Genomic DNA, 18386 nt, shown 5'->3' with positions numbered 1-18386 from the left:
ACATCTCCTTTTCTGTGTGGTAGATAAGCAGAAAGATTTTTCTCCTCCCATAGGTACTCATAGTCTCCTTATTCATTCTGTCAGTCCGTCTAATCTTTTCCATCTCCAACTCATTGCTCTTCCAATTTTATTTATTGCTTCTTTTCCCGCACAGAAACTCCAAATTCAGCGACAAAGTGGCTTCCGTGGGTAACCTCAACTCCGAAGCCATGAAGGACCTAATAGACGCTGGTGCCGACATCGCCAACGCCACCAGACTTAACAACCTCGCCGCTGCTATAGTTACCAACGCTTCTGCAGCTTTAGAAAGCCTCAATGAGGAGAATAACAAGTTGGAACAGGCGCTGAAGGACCGTGGTGAAGAGATCCCGAGTCTGTACCATGCGACGGATGCTGCTAGGAGTCATGCTGATGATTTGAAGAGTCGGGTAAGTAAAATGACAGCTTGTAACCAGTTTAGTTTGTTGCTATGGCCAATGTGGCCAACAGTCAGTCAGTCAGTGAATAGTCACCAACTTTTCTGCTGGCCTAGTCGAAGTGACAATCATTCATTTGCGTTATTTGGCCACATATTTCGAAAAATTGACACTTTAGCTAGGAGAATAAGTGGGGTAAGTTCTTTGTAGGAGCACAAATGTAAAGTTCTATTCCTTATAAATAAATATTTACTAAAGTTAATAAAATAACGCTAATCGTTTATCCCTTTCCGCCGCTCATAATCGTATTGTCAACTTTATCAAATCTGATACTTTGTCTGTGTACCGCCGCTGTAATGAAGTCACTAGCGACTGCGAACCAATAGCGAGGAGACATTCTAAATGAACGAGCTACTCTCTGATTTTGTCCTGATATATCTATCTCTTTCAGGCCAAGAACCTCCACGCCCTGGCAGAGCGAGAGAACGATACCCGCCGTCAGCACGCCTTCAGAGCCGCTTCAGCCTACTCAAGCATCGTCCAAGAGATTGCCGACGCGAAGAAAGCAGCCGATGAGGCCACTGAAGCGGACTCTAAAACCACTAATATTGTAAGTTTCTCGACCAACTCTTCTTTATTTTCCACTTTTTGCCCGCGGCTTCACTCGCATTAGAAAGAGACAAAAAGTTGCCTATGTCACTCTCCATTCCTTCACTTGAAAAATCACGACGACTGGTTGCTCCGTTTTGCCATGAAATAGGGACTAACAAAGTGACACACACACTTTCCCATTTATGATATTAAGTATGGAAGTATGGATTGTCTAGAGGTATGGATTGAAGTGTGGATTGTGTCCGTGCAAATAAAAGAGACGCGATGATAGCTCGAGCGAGTTAGGGCCCATTTAGACGGTACGAGAACTCGTATACGAGTTTCATTACATTGCGCATTTGATTGGTGCGCTGAGTTGTTTGTAGTAGTAGTAGTAGTAGTAATCACTTTATTGTGCAGATTCATATACAGTTTACAGGAACAGAGGTACAAAGGCGTTGATCTCTTGTAACCTTAGATTAGATGAGAGGAACATTAAAGTAGGCAAGATAGACAAACTTACAGAAGAAATGTATCTAAAATCGCATGCGAGTTCGCACCCCGTCTAAATCAGGCCTTATAGTTCGTCACCGAGCGATATTATGCTATTCTGTATAGACAGATAAAGTCCAAGAAAAATACGAAAAGTTAACCTCAAGAAAAGTGTACGGTGGACTAGATGGCGGTACACATTTTTGTTGATTCTCGACTAGATTTTCACACAATATATGAAGGTAAAGATATGGGCCACATTGTCAAAATGAGGTTGAAAGTTGTAATCCTGTGTCGACAGATGGATAGTAAAATATACTTTGATAATAGGCGGTCTTATCGCTTTAATCGATCCCTTTAAATAGGATGACGAATACATAAAAAATGGCATTCTGTTTAGTTCGTCAGTTAGATCGTCCAAAAATACTGAACACATATTTTTCGCTTCTTCTAATTAATGAAAAAAAATACAAAGATATATAGAGCATCAAAGTTCCGGAGTGGGGGCTTGTAACGTCACTTCTAAGTAAAAATTGTACCTAGGCGTGACGTCACGCGAGACTCCAACGCACTGTACATACCGTAGTCATTTTTCGTTTACGAGAAAAAAGAAAAAATACGTGATTCGTTGATAATCTAACTGACGGACTAATTAGTTTTTTTAGTCGTCACATTTTCCTCAGAACACAAACCTCAGCGAGAAGGTTGGACCCGCTCTGAACCGTTCAAGGTCACTCCGCGACCAAGCGATACAAGCGCTCGGAATAGTCAACAACGCACTTGCACCCAACCAGACTAGAGCGGAGCTGGCTCTGCAGCAAGTCAAGAAGACGATAGAGGAGTGCGATGATAGCAACAGCGCTATTGTACTGTAAGTAGCTTGGTTGCCACCATAGAGGCTTAAGTAATGGAAGAGTTGTAACTCTATACATCAGTAAATGCGTGTTATTTATATAGGTGTCGCAGTAAGATAGATAAAACCGTTATATAGTTATAACCCTAGGAATATAATTATACGTCGTAACATAGTTAAACGAAAGCGATTAATTGCTATCTTACTAGGAATATAACTATAATACGTTACTAGTTTAGTCATATAGTTATATGACTGGATTCAGTCTAGTGAAATGATTGTAGGTAGGAGTGCGACGGTGCGGCAGAGGTATAGTTATAACTTATAACCCTAGGGATATAATTATATGCCGTAACATAGCTAAACAAAAGCGATTCATAACCATCTTACTAGGAATATAATTATAATACGGTAGGTACTAGTTTAGTTATATAATTATATCACTGGATTAAACTTAATCTAGGGATATAATTATAATACGTCTCTAAGTGGGACTAGAACCGGAAGTCCCGGTTCTTTATAGTTCTATACCAAAAAAAATCAAAAGGTTATGTCTTATGTCGCGACTCTGTCCATCCGTCTGTGTGTTTAGAGAGAATAAGCACATTGAATTGGAAATAATTAACAAATTCTTGCCCTAAACAATTCTTCACTGTGGTTTGTTTGTTTAACGCATATAATTATATCCCTAGGGTTATAACTATACCTCCGCCGCACCGCCACACTCCTGTCTACAATCATTTCACTAAACTGAATCCAGTCATATAATTATTTGACTAAACTAGTAACGTATTATAGTTATATTCCTAGTAAGATAGCAATACATTGCTTTCGTTTAACTATGTTACGACATATAATTATATCCCTAGGGTTATAACTATATAACGGCTTTATCTATCTTACTGCGACATAGGCAAAGTTAAGTGACCTCTAGCGACAAACACGCGTCTACTAGCGTAAATTACCAGTACTGCTACTTGTCAATAGATGTCGCGACGAACGAAAAGTCTAATGCTCACCAATTTTTAGCTAATATTACAATAGTATTAATCAGTATTCTGTTTTCAATTCCTTCTGCTTGTCATATAAGTTGCGAACTGTTCTAATATTATTTTTTTGGCAGACGAGACACAGTTGCCACATAGTATGGAGTAGTGGTACTGATAATTCACGCTATTTGACGCGTGATTGACGCGTGATTGTCGCTAGATATCACTTAACTATTCCTATACAAATAACCCGCATTTACTGATGTATAGAGTTACCACTCTTCACTTACTTATTCCTCTATGATTGAAACCAAAATATGTGATAGTTTTAATCAAAGGGTGGATAAGATTACATTTATTATTGACATAGAGCTTTGTTGAAAATCGACAATAAAAAGATTTAAGAAGATTCTTTAGTTAGTGGGTACTTACTTACCCCCTTATTCATAAACGACAAACGTGCACTAAAGTTATTAAGTAGACAAAGTTCGTTTGTCCCTTTCTATCACACAATACGTCGGAAAGAGACAAACGAACTTTATCTGCTTGATAACTTTAGTGTACGTTTATGAATAAGGGGGATAGTATATGAGCGAAAGAAAAATCACAACAGCCACGATTTTTCAGCTCCCTCCCAGTCATCGAGAAGCGATCCCTGCAAGACGAGATGGACAAAGCCGAGAAGGTCAACCATGCGGTCAAGAGCACTCTCAAACAGATGTCTGACCTTGGCAACGATCTGACCGCCAGCAAGCAGTCAGCTCAGACGCTGCCGAAGAAGGCTGATGAGGCTCTGAAGATGAAGGACAATGTTGAGACGTTGGGTAAGGTTTTTGTAATACTAGTTTTGAGTCATTACGGTCAAGTAGATGTCTGACCTTGGCAACGATCTGACCGTCAGCAAGCAGTAGTCAGCTCAGACGCTACCGAAGAAGGCTGATGATTCTCTGAATATAAAGGACAATTTTGAGACGTTGGCAGTTTATGAGCAGATTCACTAAAATGTTGGTCAGATCGAATGGTCGAATTGGTCGAATTATATGTAGTGTTTTTAGAAACCAAATAGGCTTTAGCCGTATTTCCTCCACTTAGATAACCCTGACTTTTGAAATTCTCCACCGAAGAGGAATCATCCCGCCAAGAAGGTAAACTCATATTTTATCACACAGATGACGCCACCAAAATTCGCTGTTGTCAGTGTCCGAACACATACATATGTACGCAGAAACTAATGGTTTCCAGATGGAAAAACTGGTTGCAGTGGAAAGATTTGTCCTAAAGTTTCTGCGTGTACCTACACCATCGACCCATACTCGTCTGTCCTATTTAGGTGTTCTGTCATAGACAGAGGTCCGACAGTCAGCTACTTTCCTTTTTTAAGTCTTACCGCAAATAGATCTACCTAACCCTTTCTGAGCTCTGCACATAGGATACATAGGATGTGACATAGGATCATGTTTCATGGATGTTTTTGTTTCAGTGAACAATATCGATGGTTTGAAGCCCAAGCTCCAACAAAAATATGACGGTGTCAGAGCACAGCAGGAAGATTTTGAGAGACGCAAAGCTGAGGCCGCGAAAAAGCTTAGCAAGATCAAGGAACAAATTGAACAGGTGCGTAAAATACACGCAAAAGTAAATGTGAGAAATAATTTTTTTTTTATATATATACGGTCTACGGTCCGCTTGATGGAAAGCGGTCACCATAACCTATGGACGCCTGCAACTCAAGGGGTGTCACACGCACGTTGCCGACCCATCAGAAACTTGTACACTCCTTTTTTGGAGAACCCCATACTGTAGTTCATCAGGAATTCCTCGGCAGCTCATTCCACAGCCGGAGCGTCCGCGGGAGGAAATCACACAAAAATATAAAATGATTGGACCAAGCTTCTAGAGCGAGCTGTATTTTAACTGTTGCTATTTGCTTAAAAAAATCGTGAGTGTAATCTCTCCCTAGGTTCTTTCTTGTAACTACTGTTTTCCTTTATTTTTATTCATTTAAAAAATCTGAAGCAGGTCGTTACAATAACTAAGAATCATCAATATCGTCATCATCCTCCTTGCGTCATCCCGTTATTAGCCACGGCTTATGAAAGCCTGGGGTCCGCTTTGACAACTTATCCCAAGATTTAGCATACAATAACTAGGAATGCATTTTATATTCTCTATAAAAACAGAGTTTTATTTTAATGTTCTTTTTAGGCACGCACCGTAGCCAACCGCGTCCAAGTTGGTGTAAACTTCGATCGCTTCGCTACGCTCCAGCCACGGATCCCTGATACCATCGACGAAATGTCCACATCTACTCATGTGTCCGCTTACTTCAAGACCAGGTCTCCTGACGGCTTCCTCTTCTATCTTGGCAACCCTGAGGGAACTAGCCTTAGGAGGACCAAATCGGTAATTATTTTTCAAGAAAAACATGTTTAGAGTCATCTTCCACTTTAGAAATCTAGTAGCCTTAAATTTTAAAGTATTGCAGCATATAAACATTACATTGTAGTCTTTTTTGACTATTGGCAGCGTGCTTGAAAGATTGGCGATGATTGTCACAAATACGCGCAATCTTATCTGCTAGTATTTAGTGGCCGTTGGAACTAAAAACATAAATAGCCCACAAATCCTCAAAATAAACCGAGGAAACAAAGAACATTTTGCAAAGTCACTGCCACTGATAACCCTACTAAAGATAAAAATGGGTCCATGACATCCAGAAACCGCAGGGTGAATACTGCGGATAACTCGGAAAAATTGAAGAATATGAAAGAGGCTTTCAAAACCCTCAAGGGAACAATATTGGCCACGAAATTTGACAGGGCCACGCAGAATTTGACAGTTGACAGCCCACTAACCCTGAGTAAAGTGGTTGGTGCAAGTAGACCTAAAGCAATAAAAATAATTCAATTCTTATATTTTGAGATTTGTGAGACCAAAGCTGTAAAGAAGTTCACGAATTGAGGGTGGCAACTAGCGAATATCTCTAAGAGCTTTGTAGCTGAGATTATCAATACCGTTTCTCTCTACAGGACGACTTCATGGCAGTCAGTATCCAAAACGGCTACCCCTACCTGGTCATCGACATCGGAGACAGCGCCGAGTCCGGTCGTGAGCCGATGAGGATCAACAGTGACAAGCGGGTTGATGACGACAAGTGGTACCAGGTCATTGTTGACAGGTGAGTGACTTCCATTTTATCCTTTGGACTTTCTGTTAAAGAATGGGAGAAATTTTATGGTCTCTTGGAAGCGAGAGCGATAAGCGTTCGACCAGCTCCTAGTGAAGTTAATGATACAGCCTGGAAAAAAATAGTAACACTTTTCAATGAGAACAGTTAAGTGTTGCTAGATAAAAAAAATAGCTCTATAATCTACTCTTTTTTTGCCAAGATGTACCACTGTAGAGACCACAAAATTTACAACATCAATTTCGTGTGATTGCCAAGTGAAAATTTGGGGAATTTAAGTAATGTGTTATTGAGTTTGTATTTATTTCCGTGCACCGATATTGATTGGAGCAAAAAAATCCATGACCAATATTGATTGCTAGTCTAAATTTCAATCACATTACAGGGTTGGAGGAAACGTAAAGTTCACAATCCGTGAAGCTCTAGAAGATGGAACGGAACAGAGCCACTCCAAGGAGGTCGTGCTGCCAGGACAACACACCATTTTCAACCTGGGTACTTTTATTAGTTTCTTTTTATCATTGTCTTGTTTGGGATTCGGATCAATGATAGGTTTTGGAGACTGAAGTCAACAAGAAACTTTTGAACTTATCGTCTCGATTTAACTTACTCTTGGGTGCAATATTTTACTTTCGCCCCTCGTTGCACAATGTATGTACCTACTATTGGAGAATTAACTGACATTTTATCGCTCGAGAAGCCTAAGACGCTTAATTTAAGGTACTAACTTTGAAAATGAGTGCTTCATTTCGCCGTTAAACGTAAGTTTGGCGAAAAAACTAGAAACTGTATAACTGTAATCTTTGTTTTCAATAAAAAAAAAAAAACATCATCACTTATCTACGTGTATAAAGTATCCGTCACGTTCTGGCAAATAATATTATGTCAGCGTGAGAGTGACAGATGTCTTATCCACGTTGATAAGTGATAAAATTAGAGGCATCATAGCCCTGCTGGTATCATTACTGTAACCGTCCGCTATCAAATTGTTCACATTTTTTCGAAGATATTTCTGATTTGGCAACACATGCTGCTCTTAGAAATCTGATCTTTAACTTTAAGAGGGGGTAGAGCAGGGAGAATTTTCAGAATCTGTCAAATTACCCCATTACACACACAAACACCCTTCACTCACACTACCTCAATTTACTGTGAAAGGTCAGTGACCCTTAATTTTTTTCAAGAGTGTTATTTTGAGTTTGTAGTCAGCTACTGACCTCCTTTGAGAAATTAAAATTGTAAAAAAGGTAGCATACAAGAGGACAGAGACAATTTCCTTCTCTGTTCATGTCTCATGTGACTTAAGTTTACCTAAATATGTAGATAATTAACGTTCCTTACTCAGTTGATTGTTTATCTAGGTGTATTCCAAATTACTTTGCACTTCATTTTGCGTTACTTTTACGCAAACATTATTCAAAGTCGTCTGTGAAGGCCGATACCTCCAGGCAGACAATTATGGTCGCGTGATAAATGATAAAACATTCAGCCCTATCGCACTATTTGTAAGTGCAATAGGGACGGTCCGATGTTTTATCATTTATCGCGCGACCATGATTGCCTTGCAGGTCTTCAGAGGCCTGTGCTGTGCATTACGTATATGCGGGTTGTATTAAAGACTATCAGATATTTTCTTAATTCTTTTTGGTCGTTAGGTTTTTTTATCATTTAGTTTAATACAAAAATAAAGTATGTGTATAAAATAAAAACCTAATGAATAGAGTACAGCTAGCAGCAGTCAAGTCAGAGACACAAAGAAAGACAGGGAATATCGACGCATATCTTATCTTATCCAATACCGCGCCATCGCCATCTGCATCAGACTCTTGATCTTACCCAATTTCCGAGTCTCTTCTCTTAATTTCAGTTTCTTGGGTTGAAAATGTTGAAACTCATACTTGGTATTAAATAAAACACAAATACATATAAAAATCACAACATAATTTTAAATTATGGCTTAGGCCCTGTACCAGTTGCAGTCGCCACGTCTGTAAAGCCCCATGTAGTTTCTTTTAAATGGCTAAATACCTAGATGTTATGTCATAAACATCTGTGACGTGACTGAAAATTAAACAACATCGCTCAGAGATAAGGTTCAAATTAGCATGGCAAAAAATACAACAGTGCAGTCAAAATACCATCAAAGAAAAAGCAAATGTCAATGTCAATATCACTGCCGTATTTCAGGCAATAAGGGCTGTTTTCTCAAATATGAAAAAATCTCAAAAGCAGGACTTTATAAAAACTTTCTAGGAAAATTATTTTAAACTTGATAGGCAGAACAATTTATAAAAGTTGTGCAAAAAAAAATTCTGAACTAAGTTTTTAACTATATATGAAAAGCATCTTAGATTGCATATTTTAGTATCGTAACGATTTTTCTTTCAAATAAAAAGAGAATTATTAGAATAGGTTCACGGTGTCTACCGTAAACTGGGGTTACATTGACCAATTTGGGAATTTAAACTTCTCTAGCTTCTACATTTAATGGGTAGCTAGCTTCTACATTTAATGGGTATTTTTACCCATTAAATGTAAAGAAAGAAAAAAAGGGACCAACAACTTTTTTAGTCTTTTCCAGCTAAAATTTTAGAAAAATAACAAAATAATGTACGCAGAAAAAAAAAACTATGAGATCAAACTTAAACTGACATTGGGGTTACTTTGATACTCTATGTTTTTTTTAATGGTAATCGAATATAACCCTTTGCAAAAGTATTTTATCTCAAGAAAAGATAAAAAAACGGTTCGCAAAGTCAAATATTACAACTCTTTAACGCTATTTTGGGGTTACTTTGATCAAAAATAAAAATTACCTACCATCTTCGAAAAACCAACTTTATTTGCAATTGTTTCAATATTTATCACACGAAAAGATCAAATTATCAGCCTCAACAAGTAGCGTGACATAATCAGACAATAATCAACTATGTGTCATTATGGTCAATGTTACCCCATGCAAGTGATCAAAGACACCCCACACTAGTAATAAATGCCTAGTTTGACTTTATGATACAAAACTCAATACTTACAATGGTATAGCTAAGCAGAAACACATTTCTGGCAAGCTAATATTCACTGTGAACCCTTTACTTGAATACCAGTGGGTAAACCACAGATTAATAATAAGTTACTAACGTCACTACGTTAGTTTAGAAGTTATTTAAACATGAAAAATAGCAACAAACTATGATTATATTTTGACACGTTATCCGCACTGCCCACGACCATACTTACTTGTTCACTGCGTCAGAGCACCATCTAGCTATAAGGTTGGTTGAAGGTTATCATATGTCTAGATTTCGATAAATTTATTTTATTAATACATAACTAGGCTTGGGACTTTTGGATGCTCGCTATGGTTCTGGCATCCGCAGAGTCGCCATTATGTTAAAAAAATTTTTTCGGAGTCAAAGTCAAAGCCTGGAAATAAAATATCTAACAAGAATATCTCTATATCCAATCTAACAACAAGCTATATTCACCACAGTTTTTTTGATGGGATACACTTTTAATATGATTAGCAATAAATACTTTTTTTCCGGCTTTGAAATGAACATCACATAAAGAGCAAAATATACTAGACTTTTCTTCATCATATTTTATTCCTGATACGGCGCTAACCAGGATTTAATTTCGCAAGTCGTAAAATTATTTATTTTAAAAATTTGTTACAAATTGCGTAAACGATATTTCATCTGAACTGACAACTTATTACTCAAGTGTTTTTATTTTTATTTGAAATAGATGTCAATAATCTGTCAAAAAAAACACGAGTCTCAAAGAGGATGCATAGTAAAGTAAATCGTAAGTACGTATTATAGTATATATTATGCATATCGCGTCAACTGTGAACTTCGACACGTGTGTGTAATAGATTTGTGATAAAATTAATTGCATATTGTTATAGGTATACGTATAGATCATGACATCTAACATATTTTATTTCCAGGCTTTGACTTTGACTTCGAAAATTTTTTTTAACATAATGGCGACTCTGCGGATGCCAGAACCATAGCGAACATCCAAAAGTCCCAAGCCTATACATAACCGACTACTCATAACATATTAGTTCCTTATTTTTTGGTAAAATAAATAGAATATGCTAGTGACAGGTCAGGTTTTGTTCGTAGTCCAAAAGAGTCAACCCTAGCACTTTTCCCTATTCACCCCAACGTTGGGGTGAGCGAAAATTACTAAATAAAACGACATATTTTCAAATACAAACCGAAGTTCACACCGCTGCAAGATTTTTTGTGTAAAAAATTAGCATGGCACATATAAAAAAAGTGCTATCGACGTTCAAAAGTCGGTTTTGGCCCTATTCACCACAAATTACGGTAGTTTATACCCGTTCCGACCCCAGGAACCCAAAATATTCAGAAAACGATGTATAAAGTAGCCCAAAGTGGAGCGCCGTCTCTAGATGAATTGGATTACTAATTTATGCAAACTACTTAAGTCGCAATAGATGTCATTTCATTTAGTATTTTGGAGGTAACTAGTAAAGATAATTTAGTTTTACAATTGTGCGAATAAAGATTCTCATTTGGCCGGATTTTTTAACCGACTTCCAAAATTAAAAAGGTTATAAATGTATAGTTTTTTTTTAATATCACTTCTGGTCCAATTTCAAACCCCACAAATATTAACGGCAAACTGATAATGACTTAAGTTTTTTTTTAAATAAATTTGTGACATATATGTGTAGTTTAGTAATTAGGCGGCGACTGATTGTGGGTAGGTTTATATTTTCGCTGTCTGCTAATAAATCTTGTATGGAACGGACGTGTTTTCTTTGGTGCCTTTTCATCAGCGCTGATCTTCGGCGGGAGCTTACCTTACAAAATTAAATGGCAAAAAAAAGTTTATTAGTAAGAATTACTTACTTGAAAATAAAGTCATAACCGTTTTCTTGCTTATGCATTGAAATAGATATCACGCACGAAAGTAAGAACGACAAGGCCCCCTGGTGGCTGAGCCGGGAATCGAACCCGCTCGCTATACCGTAATCCTCTAAGTGCCACTTGCACCAACGAAGATGGAGGATTAACCTGAGGGTTAACCCACCATTTTACATGGAATTTGACAGTTGATAGCCCACTAACACTGAGTTAAGTGGTTGGTGCAAATGGGCCTTAAAGATACGAGGTGGTCAAAATGTGCCTATCAGAGATAACATTCACTAGAGACATTTCGTTGGGTACCACACGGCGGGCGAGTGGCCTAGTGGTAATGACGTTAGCTACGTAAGCTGAAGACCCGGGTTCGATTCCCGGCTCGGCCACCAGTGGGCCTTGTCGTTTTTTCTTTCGTGTATGATATCTATTTCAATTTATGTATGTATGTATGTGAACACTTTATTGTACATAAGACAAGTTAGGACATATAAATACAGTATAGTTATGGTGTACAAAGGCGAACTTATCCCTATAAGGTGTCTCTTCCAACCTTTGAGCGAATTGAGAATTTATTATTTAATTATATAAACTTGAAAAAGAACAAATCAAAAATTATTCAAATAATTTTATTTCTTCCCCAGTTGTATAGTTTCATACTTAATATGATTTTTATTTTAAAGTAACTTTTTAACTTTTAGACTAGATACAAGAAATAAACATTTCTCAATGTTAATTTCTTGTATCTAGTCTAACTACGAAGCAATACATTGACGTATAAATTGCGTCAATATACAGAGAGGTCATTTATAAAAACATCACTTTAGGTAAGTTATATATCTTTTATACAATTTGACAACCATTGACCACACATCCCAATTCACCCCTCTTCCAACCCTAATCACCCCCTTCGTAAACCTATTTACCCCCTTTGCGACCCGATTCCCCCCATTCCTGATCCTATTCACCCCTCAGACCGCGGATATTTATTCATCCCGTAAAAGTTCCCCAACACAGTTGCATCGCTTTCTTCATGAAAACCATAAAAAAAGTAAAATATCGTCACTACTTTTAAAAAACTTGTATCTTCGTCTATCAATGAAAAGAAAATTGTAGTAAGTATGTATGGAATGCATATAGACTTACTGCGTTTTAACTTTGAGGAGAAGCATGAGATACGAGATTTTTTTAAGGTAGTGACGATAATTATGTCTTATGATTTTCTGTTAAACATAAACTTTAGAAGTGTAGGTATACACTACATTCAAAAGGATAAGGAACAAATTCTGAGCAAAATTTCACACAAAAATGAAGTTAAAATGAGTAAATAATCCAATAAATTTGAATGCCAACTTTGACAGACATTTTCATGCCCCTAAATATATTATTTTTCTACTTTTTATTGCGGAAAATAGAAGAAATTTATGTGGAAAAATATAATATCATTATATACCCCCGGAACCATATAATATTCACCCCAAATTACGGTATTTTTTTAAATTGTCAATATGTAAAATGTCGGAAACTACGGAACCCTACACTGACCGCGGCCCGACGCGCTCTTGGCCGGTTTTTCTTCTCAATGAAATGCAGAGATAATAAAAAATTACACCTCCCAATTTATAATAAGTTTTTTTGCAAAAATTTCATTTTTGGCACAAGCTTTACCTTAGCCGACTGTACCTTTCTTCCAACAATCATCTATTGCTCTCCGAGATGTTTCTAAAAACCCCTTACTCAATGGGGATACGACGTTTCATAACAGAGTTCCTCTGACCACCTTTCTGCTCCATCATCAGATCACCTCCATGATACCATAATATTGCATTGTCACGTGATTTACATATGTGTGCAAAATTTCAGTTCAATCGGAAACCGAAAAGTGGGTCAAATTTAGCTTCTACGTTTTGACCCAAACTAAGATACATACTAACAAGGCAAGTTGAATAAAAGCTTGTAAAAAGGCTTCTGATATCAGATTTTGTAATAAGTTTAGTTGTCATAGTTTAAGAACAGATGAGACAGACATATGCAATGACAATATAATACTGCACGTGTTTCATGAGATGTCAAATCACCTCATACAATTTACCGCTCTAAGGCAAGTAAGGTAGGGTTTGTTATTGCACTTTAATTACATATTAATGATTTCTAGCCCGTAAGATATATATTTGCTTTAACAATGGATAGATAATTATGCGAGTGAGAGTGTAATTTAGATTTTTATAAGGAAACAAATATTTTTAAGCGACCCGATCAGATATTTATACGGATAAGGACCCTCCCATATCTACCGTCTCGCGATCATAGCGTCGGGCCAACTGTATGGCTAAGCCGCGCCGACTCGACGCGGCGTCTTTTTCCATACAGTTGGCCCGACGCTACGCTCGCGAGACGCTAGAAAGAGAGACTATGTTTTTGCCGGTCACGAAGCATCACAATTTTTTGCCGGGAATATGTCGTCATATACTTATGGCCCCTATAGAGAATCGGATATGTTGTCACGGCCGTTCATAGTCATATGACATATGCTGGTGACTGTTCCATGAACATCTTGTCTAGTTGAATGGAGAAGTACCATTCAAAACGAGCGTTAACTTTCTAAACAACGATCAACTTACGGTTACTTACGTGTTCGTGGTATGCACAGGGTAATCTTTAATGAAATTGAAACATTTTTTTATATATAAATTTGAACCAGAAGCACACCATACGGAATATAGGTACTTATATACCCGCCCGCCTTTCCCGTTCTTCTATTCTAAGTAAGAATCGATTAATAAGTATCTAAATATGTAAAAATAAATTAAATTGTAATTGTTTACATACAACCTGGTTGACAAAATGTGACGTAGGTGCTGTCATATATATTTTTAAAATGACGTACTGTTAATACCAGCGTAATGAAAATTTATTCCAATGAGTAAAATAAAACATGAAACTTTTTTCAATTTAACCGAACTAGAATGAAATCATTTATACTCATTCGGTTGTGTTAGTTATTTTCTTTAATAATGTGATATATTTTTATTTATTTTTTATGCACAAGCCATGCACCTTTAAAGTTTAAATGAGATTGGATCTCCACCTGACATTATCGATTTACCCTATTTATTTTGAGCACAGTTTTACACTGGTATGGTTTTTTGTGTACGTACACTATTTTCTGTCAAAATATTTGTCAAATTTAAACGTCAACGCGGAGCGACCGGCGACACGTCTGCCTCCGATGAGCCGCTCACGGCATCTAATCGAAAGGAGAATTCTGACAGCAATGGCGAATGTATGGAAATTTTACGATAGTTTAAATTTAAGGTAAAATTTCTTCGTTGCCTTTGAGAGGAAAAATATAAAAAACCTCAAAACTTCTAGTCCATTTATCTGGCTTTTAGAATCACTTAATGTTATAACTAAAGTATTGAATTTTTTTAACAAAGTTTACTAAACGGCGACATACGTTTTTCTCATTTTAGGTCAACTTTGTGTGGGTTTAGTTATTACACCGTTAATAATTGGAGATTGTGAATAGTCAAAAGTTGTAGACACACTCTTTAAGATAATAACTACATTTATTTTATTTCATTTAATTTAGAAATGTGAGCAGCATTTGTTAAACGCCGAATGCACTTTTCGAGGATTTCGTACGACCCCCTCTTAATTGAGCCTCGTCGTTCTTGTCAACCTGTTCCAAGCATTAATTTCAAAATCATGATAAATATACTGACATATTTTTCTCCTTATACAGACCGTCAGAAATCCAAGCTATACGTCGGCGGCGTCCCATCAAATTCCAAGCTGCAGGGCGTCAGTTACCCGGCGTTCGAGGGTCAAATCGAGGAGCTCATGCTCGGAGACACGCCCGTTGGTCTGTGGAACTTCGCGGCTGCGCAGAAACTTAAGGGTGCTAGGCAGAGGTGAGGAAGAAACGAAATACTATTTCTAAAAGATACGCGTACCGACGGTTTTTTTTTTCGAAATCTTCCATAAATATTGAGTTTTATCATAGAAGAATAAGTAAGGGAAGAGTTGTAAGTCTACACATCAATCAATCAATCAATCAATCAAAATATTCTTTATTCAAATAGGCTTACAATAAGCACTTTTAAATTGTCAACAGTGTACAATATTCATCTTATTCTAAATATCAGAGCAATTTATTGGTGCAATAAACAATATTGTTTTAAAACTACATTGATTTAATAAAATGATATCAATCTAAATTGTATAAAAAAATACTAGTCTAAAAACTTCTAGAATAAATTCTAAATGTCAAAAAAATTGTATAAAAATACATTGTCATCAGTAAATGCGGGTTATTTGTATAGGCATAGTTAAGTGACATCTAGCGACAATCACGCGTCAAATAGCGTGAACTATCAGTACCACTACTCGATAATAGGTGGCAATTGTGTCTCGTCTGCCAAAAATGAAGGAATTGAAAACAGAATACTGATTAATACTATTGTAATATTAGCTGAATATTGGTGAGCATTAGACTTTTCGTCCGTCGCGACATCTATTGACAAGCAGCAGTACTTATAGTTGACGCGTGATTAACGCGTGATTGTCGCTAGATGTTACTTAACTATGCCTATACAAATAACCAGTATTTACTGATGTATGGAGTTACAACTCTTCCGTTAGTTATTCCTCTATGTTTTATTTAGTTTTCAGAGTATTTTTTATATATTACTTATACTTCATGTTAGTGGGTCGCCAAGGTTGTCGTCATGATTCGTTTTTAACCCCCGACGCAAAAACGAAGGGGTGTTATAAGTTTGACGTGTCTGTCTGTCTGTCCGTCTGTCTGTCTGTCTGTCTGTCTGTCTGTCTGTCTGTCTGTCTGTCTGTCTGTCTGTCTGTCTGTCTGTCTGTCTGTCTGTGTGTGTGTCTGTCTGTGGCATCGTAGCTCCCGAACGGATGAACCGATTTTGATTTAGTTTTTTTGTCTGAAAGCTGAGTTAGTCGGGAGTGTTCTTAGCCATGTTTCATGAAAATCGGTCCACTATGTCGCGGTCGGGGGTTTTTTCAAAATTTTAATTTTGTGGTTAGGTTATACAATAGGAATTTTAAACTGAAAATAAATGTCGCGTGCATCATAGAAAATAATGACCAAGGCCACCCAATGCTGGATTCGAACCAGCGTCCTCCGTTTTAGCCACAGATGCCTGAACCACGTCACGGGGGCAAGTTTTTCATTTGTTAAATGTGCGTTCAGATGTCTTTGAGCACCAGCTCCAATTTATCTGATAGCTACGATGTCACATACAATTTCCATTTGTTTTTTTATCGTAAATACGAGGGTAATTTAATCTTAATATATGTTCACAGAGACAAACTGATAACCTCCCAATCCGGTCCTCAAGAATACCGCTTCAACGGACGCGCTCACGTCACCATGCCCGTCCAATCTCATGACCCTCAGAAGAATCATGTGCTCCTCTTCTTCAGAACTTATGCCAGGAACGGTCTGATCTTCCTGGCTGGTGATGATAAGAACTTCTTCTCAATTCAGATGCAGGATGGAAAAGTCTATTTGCAGGTAAGCTCATGGTCTTTTTAAACAGTGTCCTTAATGCAATGAAGGGGCAGTGAAGGACCATGTCATTATTTGCCACGACAGTCACGGGACAGGTGTTTACTTAAAATCATCACTACGAAACTGAATCAAAAACAAACAAAATAGACCGTCTCTTAAGTCCCAAAGAATAGGCTAGTTTCCTATACTTAAAATAAAATATTTTATCCAGTGCACGAAATAAAGTAACACATAATTTGAAGAAAAACATGGACAGTAGTTATATTTAACCAAAATTTATATTTAATAAGGCAAAGAGAAAGATATAAAGTAAATGACTTGACCGTGACGTCACTCCTCAGTATTTCATAGGAATTCCATATTAGAAAACCGTTTGGACAGTTCTTAAAAAGAAGCTGGTTTGACTAGTAGGAAACTAGCCTATAGAAGCAGATTCTTCATCTGAGAGTCATGGGTCTTGACACTCTTGACTGACCTGGTCAATCCGACCTGCGGGCTTACCATGAAGTACTAAATAAGTTCAGTGTAGGTCGAGAGAAAGAGACACAGTTATAGCAGTTACATAGATCCGCCCCTCTCTCTCAACCTAAACTGAACTGCTTTAGCGCTTCATGGCCAACCCGCAGGTCCCATTGACCAGGTCAGTCGAGTCTCATGACCCTCAGATGACCTACGTGCTTCTATTCTTCAGGACTCAGGGGAGAGACGGTCTAATTCAGTTTCATGGTTGAAACCTTTTCAGTGATAATTTTAAGTACCTATTTATTACTTCCCATGATTGTCATAGGAAATAATGATATGGCTTATCATCATATCGCCAGACGTTTCGAGAAGTTTTACTATAAATTTTAAATTCCAATGTGTTTTATTCATCATTCTCTTATTTTTCAAAGGTGTCCCTCGGCAACCCAGAAGAGTTGGTGATCGTCGGAACCACCAAGGAATACAACGACGGCAAATGGCACAAGCTGGACGCTCGACGGCACCTCAAGAGCTGCTGGCTTAGCGTGGACAATGAGAGCAGCCAGATGGTGTCTCCGTCTACCCAGGTATGTGTGACAGGGATAGATGAATCAGATGAAGTAGTGGTGTAAAGTTTGAACAATATTTAGCTGATCCCTTTCACTCTTAAGTTATCAACAACATCTTCTAGTGTGGAGAATCTGTTACAGGTATAGTGCGAAGATATTTTCGAAACATACGAACGTGTCATGCTATTTCAGTCAGTCTCAGTACAAGACGTATTGATTCTGTCTGAACTAACATGACAAATACGAATGATTCCGAAAAATACGAAAAAAAGCATTTCGCACTAGACATCTGTAGAAAAACTTACCTATTTAAAAGAAGCAAATAATTTGATTAGGCTTCTTCTTAAATTCAAAAACTCCTAAAATGTTAAAAACCGGCCAAGAGCGTGT

General features: G+C 37.5%; 1 protein-coding gene across 1 annotated transcript in view; it reads left to right on the top strand.

Annotated features, from left to right (window-relative positions):
- Positions 1 to 18386, top strand: part of LOC125240552 (laminin subunit alpha-like) — a 68316-nt gene that overhangs the window by 36102 nt on the left and 13828 nt on the right. Inside the window, 11 exon segments of the mRNA XM_048148482.1 lie at positions 155 to 428; positions 868 to 1026; positions 2183 to 2370; positions 3969 to 4165; positions 4822 to 4955; positions 5547 to 5744; positions 6371 to 6519; positions 6914 to 7023; positions 15172 to 15340; positions 16758 to 16968; positions 17859 to 18014. Coding sequence (XP_048004439.1) covers positions 155 to 428; positions 868 to 1026; positions 2183 to 2370; positions 3969 to 4165; positions 4822 to 4955; positions 5547 to 5744; positions 6371 to 6519; positions 6914 to 7023; positions 15172 to 15340; positions 16758 to 16968; positions 17859 to 18014 — 1945 coding nt within the window.

The sequence above is a fragment of the Leguminivora glycinivorella genome, chromosome Z (genome assembly GCF_023078275.1).
Source record: "Leguminivora glycinivorella isolate SPB_JAAS2020 chromosome Z, LegGlyc_1.1, whole genome shotgun sequence".
Classification (NCBI taxonomy): domain Eukaryota; kingdom Metazoa; phylum Arthropoda; class Insecta; order Lepidoptera; family Tortricidae; genus Leguminivora; species Leguminivora glycinivorella.
This window is presented reverse-complemented; position numbering and strand designations above follow the sequence as displayed.